This window comes from Lathyrus oleraceus, chromosome 2 (genome assembly GCF_024323335.1).
Source record: "Lathyrus oleraceus cultivar Zhongwan6 chromosome 2, CAAS_Psat_ZW6_1.0, whole genome shotgun sequence".
In the NCBI taxonomy this organism is placed as follows: Eukaryota; Viridiplantae; Streptophyta; class Magnoliopsida; order Fabales; family Fabaceae; genus Lathyrus; species Lathyrus oleraceus.
Genome location: NC_066580.1, coordinates 136,783,959 through 136,796,246, shown reverse-complemented (window position 1 = coordinate 136,796,246; position 12,288 = coordinate 136,783,959). Strand labels below are relative to the sequence as shown.

Sequence of the window (12,288 nt, the reverse complement as noted above, 5' to 3'; positions counted from 1 at the left end):
CACGACAGTCCTATTCTGAATCAGATACGGTAGCAATTGAGTGTAAGTCATTGGGATAGGAGTGGTATTCACATTATTATACTGTTGATATGGCCTCTGTTGATTTGGTCGTTGCTGCTGAACTGGACGTGGTTGATTATTCTGTTGATTTCTCTGTTGATGTTGAGGTGGAGGAGCCTGGAACTGAGGTTGTGGAGCTTGATATTGAGGAACTGGAACTTGATAGTGAGGTACCAGAGCTAGAATAGGAACATGAGCAATTGGACGGTAAGGCATGGTTGGATATTGAGCAGCCGCTACGTAAGGGTATTGATAATAAGGCACAAAAGCAGGAGCCTTGTATGGTGCCCTCCCCCTCTGAGAAGAAATGGCACTAGTCTCACCCTCCTTCCTCTTGAATCCGTTGAAAGGCTTCTTCAAGATTGGTTGACTGCTGGAACCTCCCTGGATTTTACCACTTTTCAGTCCTTCTTCTACTCTTTCTCCCATGATCACCATGTTAGAAAATCCTGTGGACACACTATTGATCAATCTTTCATAATATTGGCCCTGCAAGGTACCCATGAAAATGTCAATCAATTCACGATCAACCCATGGTGGGTGCACCCTTGCAGCCAATTATCTCCAGCGTTGCGCATATTCTTTGAAAGACTCATTGTCTTCCTGGGCCATACTCTGAAGTTGAGTACGGTTTGGTGCCATGTCAGTATTATATTTGTATTGCTTTGCAAATGCTTCAGCTAACTCATCCCAAGTATGGATGTTGCTACATTCTAACTGCATGTACCAATCCAAAGATGCCCCAGTTAGACTATCCTGAAAGCAATGGATCATGAGTTTATCATCTTTGGCATAGGCAGCCATTTTTATGCAATACATTTTCAAGTGTATGTTAGGACAGGTGAGACCTTTGTATTTTTCAAATTCAGGCGCTTTGAATTTTGGAGGAATCACCACGTCTAGGACCAGACACATCTCCAAGGCACTTAATCGGGTTGAGTTATGTCCTTCCAAGATTCTTAGCTTTTCGGCCAGAGCACGACACATCAAGATAGCCTTAGAATCTTGGGCAACAGTAGGGATAACCATTGGAGAAGCTCCATTATAATTCTGCATTTCAAACTCATCCTGGAGCTCCTCACCAGTGTGAGGAATGACTACTTGATTGACTATCGGAGGTCCTTGCGCAGCGGCTCCATCAGCTACCCCAGAAGTATGCGCAGGTGGAGGCACATGAGTTCTTTCAGGCGGTGGAACAAAACCTGGAGGAAGACCATAGATAACGGGATTTGGAACGGGAACTGAAGGTCCTGACTGAAGAGTAACCCCTTGAACTAGAGCATCGTTCATTGCAGCAGCGGCAACACGAGCCTCTTCTTCCCTTCTAGCCAGAGCTTGTATAGCCTCAAAGATCTGCTCAATCTTGCTTTTGACAGAGTCCATCTCCTCTCTGAAGGCAGCTTGTTCTTCTCGAACTACATCCATGATTCTTCTTGTGTTGGAGCGGGTAGCGTATGCACGTTGAGGAATCAGCTTGAACTACTGGAGACGAGGAAAAAATGAAATGAATTTTTATTTTGAGAAATGAAATGCATGATGCGTACTTTGATGCACGTGTCTATAAAAAATGTCTTTTATGCTTATGTTCAATTTTATTTTCAGGGAATCGTGTTAGATTCCTTTTTATTTAGCAAGCATTCAAAGAGATCATGGGGAATAAACAAGAATGGGACCAAACTTTTTATACAAAAGAAACTCAAAATCCTTCATTCATTCAATTCAAAACAGAGTACAAGGATTGAGTACAAAATATTCTTTCAAACATAAAGGAAAGTACAAAACGACAGGGTTAGACTGTAGGCTTCTGTTTGTTGAGCTCTTCCAAGCCTCCTTTGAACCTTTTCATCATGTCTTCAGAAAGATAAATAAATTCGGTAACTGAAAGAGGGATGTTGTCATTGTCTATGTCTTCCAGAGCACATCTTAGCATCAAAGGCACATTCTTAGCCATGCCATTACAGAAGTCTATCAAACTGGAAAACTTGTCTCGATACTCATTTCTTTGTTCATGTAAAAACTGGATGGTTTCCTCGCAGGCTGCCAAACTAGCATTCACATTTTCCATTATGTTCATCCAATCTTCACCTTCTCGTAGCAAAGAGTCATGTCGGCCTCTCCAGTATCGTTCCCACTCATTAGCATTTTCAGCCTCCTGGCACTTTCCTTTCCACATTTCAGGTGTAACCTGAGTAACAGCCAGAGCACTCTCTTTACTGCGGCGTTCTTGTTCTTCCCTTTCTTTTGATTCACAGAGTAAAACACTGAGGTTGGCTATCTTAGCCTCAAGCGTCTCTCTTATCTCCTTCTTTTGTTTTATGGCGAGCTTCCACCATTTCTCTTTCTCACGACAATCCCTCTCAGCCTCTTTCAGTTGGCTTTTGACGGTATTCAAGCAGCTGTCAGCCTGATCTAACCCCTGTTTGACTCTTTTTCTCTTATATTCCACTTTATCAGTCCTTTCCACATTTGCTTGAAGCTGTGTTTTCTTCCGCCCAAGCTCCCAGTTATGATTATCCCTTTTTCAGTAATCCGGAGAAGGTTCAACCGTAGCTCTTCATTCTCTTTTTCCAAACTTTGGATGAAAACTTTGAGCTCTTTAGCTTCCTCCATAGTGACGTGAGTAGGTTCTGGAGGATTTGTATGCATTGGAGGCTTATAAGGGTATGGTAGTTTGTCTTGAGAAGCTCTGGCTTGGACCCAACTTATATATGGCCCTCTAGCTATACAATTCTTCTTTCCACGCTCCCTTTTTCCTTCTCTACGAACTTTAGTCCAGGCACGACCTATCCTCTTCACCAGATCAAAGTCCTTCACTCCTTCTCCCAGCAAGAAACCTTCTAACAACTTGTCTTCTGGTTTGTCATCCATAGGAAACCTAAGTTGCCGCATAGCAAGCTCAGGGTTGTAATTGATGCAACCTCGAGTTCCTATGAGTGGCACATTATGGAAGTTGCCACATTTGACGATTATGTCCACATCATCATAAACACGAGAGTACCAGGAGATGTCACTGGCAGTGAGAGACATGATTTTTTAAGACCACTTGAGGTTATCCTTGTTCTGAACAAAAGGCCTTTCGCTTGGTAAGTGAGATAAGAACCATTTATACAGTAAAGGAGTGCAACACTGGATCATCCCCCCATTCTTCTCATTTCTCCAATGGATAGAGTGATAAACATCTGCAAGCAAGGTGGGAATGGGATTCTTGAGCAAGAAAATGCGTATAGCAGTCATGTCCACGAAGTCATCAATGTTCGGGAACAAGACAATCCCATAGAGTATCAAGGCTAACAAAGCATTGAAAGTGACCCAATCTTCTTTACTTTTGAAATCTGAAGCTTTTCCCACTAAGAACTTCAAAATGAAGCCCAAAGTGTCTCCTTTTGGTCCAAGATTAGCTTTCACTTCCGCTTTATATAGATGTATAGATGAACCTATTTGTTGATGTGTAGGAAATTCCCCTAGACCGGTGTAAGGGACTGCATCCTTGATACCAATGTCTGCTATACGTGAGAACTCTTCCAGTGTTGGCGCCAACTGGAAGTCCTGGAATGTGAAACACCGTAAGGGAGGATCATTGAGTTGTGCAAAAGTGAAAATGGCCCAAGCATCCACCTCAGTGTTCATGATAGTCAACATGCCACCATACTCAACACAAAAGTTGTTCCTTCTGATTTTTTTCAAATCTGAGATCAACCCCTTAATCAATCCTAGATTTGGATCCCTGAACTTGAATGAATAAGTACTTTTTTGATTGCTACCCATGTCTTCTGAATGCCTGCAATCAAACGAGTCTTTAGGTCCCTTGAAAATATGTACATGTCATATGTGTTATGATTATGAAATGTTTTATGTTTATGTATGTACAGTTGGGTAGGTGATAATTGGAACATTCAGATTAATTACTTCGTGGAGGAAAAGTTCCAGGAATAGGAAAACCAAACAGGTAGGCTCTAGTGTTTAAAAGGTTCCTAGAGTCATGGACCCAATTCAAGAATATTATCGTCAGAACGACTAATCGTAAGACAATAATATCTTAAAAAGGATCTATTCTAGGTGAGGTCTTTGTATTAACCCAACGAGTCCTAAGTCTCATAGGTCAATACTACACAACCATCGACACCACGGTTCTAGACACGGTTCCCAGAGTCATGGATCACACATGACAATATTATCGTAAGAACGACTACTCGTAAGACAATAATATCCTCAAAGAATGATCTATTCTGAGTGAGGTTTTCGCATTAACCCAACAAGTCCTAAGTCTCATAGGTCAACAATACACAACCATCAGTCCTAAAAGCCATAGGTTCAGGGTTCTACAAAAGGTCCTCAGAATCATAGATCGAGGTTGAAAGCATCACCGCCAAAACGACTAATCGTAAGACAGTAATACTTTCAAGGGATCTCATCTGAGTGGGGTTCTCGCATCAACCTAACGAGTTCGATGTCTCGCAGGTCAATACTACACAACCACCATCCTAACTTAAGTTTTTCTCATAGCTCGGGTATAAAGCTTTTCCTCACACAAATGCCAATAGTCCATAAAGATCCAATGATACCATATACCAATAACACAACAATTGGAAATTTAGATAATAAAGGCAAATATAGATAAAACAAATAAGAATAAAATAAACAGATAAAAGCAAAAACTCAAACACAAAACAAACTAAATTAGGGTTGACTCGCTTAGGAGAAGTTGGTATCCCCAGCAGAGTCGCCAGTTATCGCGGCGCGAAAAATACCCGAGCGTAAGGAACGCTCGAAATATAAACAAAACAGAGTCGCCACCAAACTTTATTTATTCCCAAAGAGGGAAAGGGGAAATATCGATAAAACCCACAAAAATCAAAAAGAAATGGTCGTCGCAACCAAATCAGATTCGAGAGTCGGTTATGCAAGGGGAAGGTATTAGCACCCCTCACATCCATCGTACTCGACAGGACCCATTTAGTTAATTTTGTGTTAGAGTGTTAGCGTGATATCGTTTACGATCTTCTACTTATCGGGTGAGGAAATAGAAATAAAGAAAGGAAAGACTTAAGGGTGTTTTAATATTAATATGCCTGACAAGATTTCACAATCCTGCTCCTACGTATCTCCAGGTGCTGTGAAGAACTCAAGACATATGTAGTTCTACCTAAAGAGAACTACTAGATGGATTGCCTTTAAAGAGAGTGATGCTTGGATCACATTTGAGCGATTAAACCTTTACTTGCTGCTCGCTCTTGGAGGCTGAAGTCTTTGTTTGTTTCGCATCAAAATGGATGTTGCATACTCTTTTCTGAAAATGTTTTCGGAGTCTCACAAGGTCGGAAAACAAGTTTGATGAGTTTGAGTTGATTTTAAGCGGAGACAAGCATCCAAGCAGGGAGCTCTACTGCAGTACTTAGATGCTCGAAAAGGAAGAGGCCTAAGTCTAATCACTCTCTTTTCATCCAAAAGTTTGTTATTAAAATGTGTGATAAATTAGGTCAAAGTTCATTAACGGAAGACGATTAATTAGACATAGAGCTCTACAGCAGTGTCCAAATAATCGGGAAAGAGAAGGTCGATACCCAATCAATCTTTTTCTTCTATAAGAGAAATGACCTAATTCTAGTAATTATTGTATTTTAATATGGAAGACGAATGTTTGAACATTGAGCTCTACAGCAGTATCCTAACATTCGAAACAGAGAAAGTATAAACTTAATCAGTTTCTTCCATTTTTATTGTGAAAAGATTTTAAAAACAGGGGGACGACTTGACGTTAGATCAAGTGTCAGAAGCTGACTTATGAAAATAATTTGGATGTGGCGGGGGTAGTGCTCAACTTTGCAATCAATTTGGATTTGATTTGGGAAAAAAGACTCGACGTTGGATCGAGTGTTTGTTTTTGTTCTTTTCTAAAAGGGTTGATTTTAATCTTCTGTTAACAATCAACTAGTACAACAAAGTAAATGAAAGCAGTAAATTTATTACACATGTTTAGGAATGGGGTACAGTTTATCGAATGAGGATACAACACGATAATTAAATTATATAAGCTTTGAAAGACAAAATTGAAAAAAATAAAAGAATTTCGTTGTAAGAAGGCCCAAGAGAAAGCTATGGGACTCGAAGCAAAAAAATCAAGAAATTAAACTAAGAGAAATTTAACGCTATGTTAAGAAATCCTAAAGCGATTCCTGTAGGAATCACCCTATCTGAGGCCGGTCAAGAAAACCTTATGCGCTTTAGCAAACTTCTGAAGTTAAATTGAATTTTTAACTCTGAAATTGCATCGAATTTGTGAAAAACTAATCAGGACAACAAAATCGAATTTTCTTTAACAATTTAAAAATAAACAATATAATTAAATAAATAATAAATGACAATAATAATGGTCAAAATAAATAAAAATAAATACTAATCAATTAATTATAAATAATAATAATAATAATAATAATAATGCTAATAATAATTATAAATGACAACAATAATTAATAATAAAATAAATCAATAGTAAAATTAATAATCAATAAATAAGTAATGATAATTATTAATACTAGCCAACAACAATAATAATTGAATAATAATCAACAACAATAATAAATAAAAATGACAATACCAGTTAATCAAAAAAAATATTAATAATAATTAAAAATGAGAATAAATAACAATAATGATATTTAATAATTAGTTATCAACAAAAATAATTAATAATAGTAGTAATGGTTAGTAAAAATATAATAATTATACTAAATAAAAATGTTAAATAAAATTTGATAAAGGGTTAGTGATTAATATATATATATATATATATATATATATATATATATATATATATATATATATATATATATATATATATATATATATATATATATATATATATATAATAATCATAACAGGCTAATAATAATAATAATAATATAAAAATATAATAACATAAAAGAAAATAAAAATAAAAATAAAAGAGAAAAAAAACTGTAAGTGGGGTGAGGGGGCGCCCCATTTAACTAAATGCCTAAGTTCTCTCTTTTCTTCTTTTTTCTTTTTTTAAAAATAAATAAATAATAAAGTACAATCTATTACACTATGACACATGATAATGGATAAAAACAAAAAAGAAAATAAATAAAACTCTCTTTTCTCTCTCATTGAAATGCAGGAATGGAGAAAAACAAAAGCAACACAAATGCTCTTTTCTTCATTCTCTTTCTTTTTTTAAAATAACTCAAACAAACAAACAACACATGAATCTCTCTTCCTCTCCGAATCAAGTTGACTATATTATTTCAAAATCAAATCAAAATAATTAAATTAGTTTACACTTTCTTCTTTCATAATAATATAACAACAAACAACATAAAAGAAACGCATAAACGCAAGTAGAAAAGTAAGGAGGACAAAGAGGCTACTGAAACTGAGGATGATTATTCACTTGATTCGTATAGCTGGAAAGGTGATGGCTAGCCGGAGCTCGTCGAGGTGGTGGCCGGATGGTGAGTTTGGAAGACGCTGGCACGGTTTGAAGTTGACTCGGCGGCGGTGCGGTTGTGCGGGTATGTTCACGTTTTTTTTAAAAGAAGGAAAAGAAATGGGTGTTGTTTATAAGGTAAGAAGAAGTACAATAGAGATATGTGTGAGAGTAAAGAAAAAGGTGGCCTTTGTTGTAGGTTATGTGTGGTTTTAAAACTTGTAGTAATGAAACATGTTTCCTCCTCTCTGTTATATTTTTTAAAAAAATTGTGTTTCTTAGTTTTTCTCTTTTTCCATGTGATAGTGTATCAATTGATGCAAGTTTGTATTGTGGCTGTTTTCATGGTTAGAAATGGTTGTGGAAGGTGAAGGTTATGAGTTATATGAAGATAGGTGATGTCTGATGTAGATGGTGAGCAAAGTAAGGCAGTGAGTTAAGTATGAGGGTTAGTTTTAGGTGTTGTGTGTTTGTGTTTAATGGAGAGCATGGAAAAATGTGATGGAGAGCATGGAAAATGTGATGGTGAGTTGATATATCAAAAAGTCTTTCTGTAAAGTTGATGGCATAATCTTTTAAGCAGGTGATCTCGTGTGGCTCTCTCTCCTTCAAGTACACAATGGTGCGTTTGGATCTTTTGCCTCCTAAAATCGTTTTTTCTCCCCTCTAATTATGAGAGAGGTACCAAACTACTGAAATCTGCATGGCTCTTCTAGTGGGCCCCAAATTTTGTATTGTGCCGTATAGATGCCCATAGTGGAGCTGAAGATTTTTCCTTCACTTTCAAAAGCCACAATGACATGCATGTGCATATGTATATTTTTATTTAAAGCAACTCTAAAAATCAAGCAAATAATAATCTATATAAAATTTAATGACTCAAAACAAATTAAATTAACTAAATCATAAAATCTAAATATTTTTTAAGATTAATTTGATCAAAAAATAAAAATAAGATGATTAAAAAATGAATAAAAATCGGGTGCAAAAGTGCTCGAAAAATTAAATTGAACACACCAAAATGAATAACGCAAAATAAATTTCTCGGAAACATACAGGTTTTGATCAAATTTTAAAATAAAAAATGAACGGTTAAAAGGCTCAGGCGGACATAAAAAATGCGATTGAAAAAGTAGTCGAAAAAAAACAATGAGCATGCCAGGTTGAACTACGCAAACCATAGATCAATAAAACTGACGTATGAAAGCTCAATTTTGAAATTTTTTTGCCACCAATTCGACGTACATTTGGGAAATGATTCCACCGGTTTGTCTGTAGATCCGAAAAAATCATCTGGCTGATATTTTAAACATTATGCGAAACAAAATGCATGTTGTGACAAGTATAAAATGCAAATGTCATGTAAATGAACTGAATTGTTGACTGAATAATCGTGAACAAACAATCAGATACAAATGAATCGCCCTTGGACCATTTACTTACGATTCCCCATCACAATTAAAACCTACAAAGATTCATATGATGTTAATACTCTTGATTATCAATCTCTGAACCTCTGAAACAAGATGCAACTGCGTGAATGATGCACTGAGATTCGAGAAATCAAATCTTTCGACCTCTTAATCAACATATTACTGAATGAATGTTATCAAGATCGGATAAAATGCCAAAACTCTTATTTTTCCTCTAAACCCCAATAAATGCTTTTAACTTATGAAATGCACTCCAAAAATGGATCGATTCATGCTATGTTGATACGAGCGAAAAAAACTCAGGGTAAAATTTAGGGTATGACAGCTGCCCCTATTTAAACATCTTTAACTAGAGGATATTAAGAACTCTTCTTCAAATCATCATGGTGAAAGATAGTTTAAATACTAAACATACCCAAATTTTGCCCTCTTATGTAGAAGAATGATATGCTTATGGTTATGACGGAATGCACTCGGATTTAAGAAACACTCTTGATTTCTTAATCAACAAACAAGAATGCAAATGAATGCAACAAGATTTAAGAAATACTCTTGATTTCCTAATTGTCGGGCGATAGGGATGGAATGAAGGTTAAGAAGTACTCTTGACTCCTAAAAAAAATGAATGCAAATAAATTAACAAATACTCTCAATTTCTCAACTATATGAATGACAAATGACATGGATGTTAAGAAGTACTCTTAATTCCTTAGAGATGAATGAATTAAGAAATACACTTGATCTCTTAATCATCATATGGCTGAATGAAAATGCAGATGAATTGAGAAATGCTCTTGATTTTTCAGATGAAATGCAAATGAATTAAGAAATACTCTTGATTCCTTAATCATGAATGTAAATGAATTGAGAAATGCTCTTGATTTCCCAGATGACATGCAGATGAGTTAAGAAATACTCTTGATTTCTTAATCATGAATGTAAATTAAATATGTATGAGTTTAGAAATACTCTTGATTTCTTAATCATGAATGTAAATGAATTGAGAAAAGCTCTTGATTTCTCATATGACATGTAGATGAGTTAAGAGATACTCTTGTTTTCTTAATCATGAATGTAAATGAAATATGTATGAGTTAAGAAATACTCCTGATTTCTTAATTATGATTGCAAATGAATTAAGAAATACTCTTGATTCCTTAATCACGAATATAAATGAATTGAGAAATGCTCTTGACTTCTCGAATGACATACAGATGAATTAAGAAATACTCTTGATTCCTTAATCATGAATATAAATGAATTGATAAATGATCTTGACTTCTCAAATGATATGCAGATAAATTAAGAAATACTCTTGATTCCTTAATCATGACTATAAATGAACTGAGAAGTGCTCTTGATTTCTCAGATGATATGAATATGAGTTAAGAAATACTCTTGATTTCTTAATCATGAATGTAAATGAAATATGAATGAGTTAAGAAATACTCTTGATTTCTTAATCATGAATGTAAATGAATTGAGAAATGCTCTTGATTTCTCAGATGACATGAAGATGAGTTAAGAAATACTCTTGATTTCTTAATAATGAATGTAAATGAAATATGTATGAGTTAAGAAATACTCTTGATTTCTTAATCATGATTGTAAATGAACTGGGAAATATTCTTGATTTCTCAGGTGACATGCATATGAGTTAAGAAATACTCTTGTTTTCTTAATCATGAATGTAAATGAAATATGTATAAGTTAAGAAATACTCTTGATTTCTTAATCATGAAAATGAAGATGAATTAAGAAATACTCTTGATTCCTTAATCATGAATGTAAATGGGAAATGCTCTTGATTTCTCAAATGACATGCAAATGTCCGGGGATGAGAGAATCATGTTTAGTTGCTCTTGGATGAAAGAAGACTCCTCTGAGGAATAAGAAGATCCCGAAGACTTGCTGGGGGTGAAAAGTTAATGATATTCAAAAGGATTAACCCTACTCTCAATTATCGAACTGATAAGTCCAACCTAATGTTGCATCGCACAGTAGATCAACATGGAACACTAACTCTTCCGAGGATTGATTGAAGAAACCTGTTGGGGAATACAAGAGACTCTCTGGGAAATAAACACACAGGAGGCTTGCTGGAGATATATTGAGGAACATTCAGTAAAACTTGTTTGTTCATGGAACTCTCGTCCATTAGACTCATTGGGGAGATTTCTAACTTATGAAGAGATGTCCATCTAGACAGCTACTTCAAAGAGACTTGCTGAAGATAAAATTATTGGGGATACCTTTCTCAAGGAAGCATACTGCTATGAAACTCGCTTGGGAAGTTCATGAAGTTTTGTTGGAGAAAATACAATGTTGGAGAAACTCGGTGGGGAGATATCTACTGGGGAAACCAAGCAGAAATTTGAAGAGAATAATTGTTCTACTCCTGAGAACACACGCCCCTTGAATCTTGGTTTGTTGAGGATTATATTGAACTTCTTTGAGAGGTTGCTGAATCCGGTTGAGGTTTATGCATGATCTGTTTTTATACATGATATGCAAAATGAATGTGAATGCATGAATATATTAGTTTATGCATTTTATGGGTATCAAGCTCGGATTCCCCAACGCCTTGTCTCGGATAGTTTTTCCACCATGAAGATGATTTTTTGTTGCAAAATATCTTGATTTTTGCTTTTCCGCCAAGCGGGCTTCAATGAGGACTTCTTACTTCTGGAAGAAAATCCATTTCAAACTTGGTTTAGATTACAATGATCTAGGAAATGTGCCACGTCTTGTGAACCAGATGCATTATTGTAAACTAACAAAAATTCCTTTTATACTTTCAAAATCAAAACAAATTAAAGTTTTCAAAAGCTTTGTCGTTTCCACTATTTAAATGTTTTTATCTTATCAAAAATAAAAAGCGACATTAAGCAGAAAAACAGAAATAATTGGTAAAGCAATGTTCAACTGAACAATTTTATTTGATGAGAAGAATAACTCATACATGGGGTTCATGAAGATGTAAACCCCTCTAAGAGGAGATTACAGAGAAAGAAAGCAAGTAAATGGAAACAAAAATTTAACTGATGTTCCAACGAAATACAACTTTGCTACTTTCCCCTATGTCCTTTAGTCCTCATTACTTTGCTTCTGGATATGGTAATTGGACTGTTTTCTTCCATCTGAGCTTTGTTGTAGCGTTGACTTATGTCGCTGTAGTATCATGCTTTTGGATATTCCCTAAATTTTGTGCGAACTACTCCTTAAGAGTTTTAGTTCACCGGGAGATTTTACCCTTTTTTGCTTAAGTCTCCCTTTCGGGTTTTCGACTTATCAGGCTTAATTTTTTTGTTTATCCCTAATTTTTTCCTGAGCCGCCCTTTCGGGTTT

General features: G+C 35.6%; 2 protein-coding genes across 2 annotated transcripts; both read right to left on the bottom strand.

Moving 5' to 3' along the window:
* Positions 1-618: 618 nt before the first annotated feature.
* LOC127122273 (uncharacterized) lies at positions 619-1,485 on the bottom strand. The gene has a single exon (XM_051052637.1). It carries the CDS (start codon positions 1,483-1,485, stop codon positions 619-621), a length of 867 nt encoding a protein of 288 aa, XP_050908594.1.
* A 1,608-nt stretch (positions 1,486-3,093) lies between these two features.
* On the bottom strand, positions 3,094-3,825 carry LOC127122272 (uncharacterized). The gene has a single exon (XM_051052636.1). It carries the CDS (start codon positions 3,823-3,825, stop codon positions 3,094-3,096), a length of 732 nt encoding a protein of 243 aa, XP_050908593.1.
* Between the last annotated feature and the right edge of the window lie 8,463 nt (positions 3,826-12,288).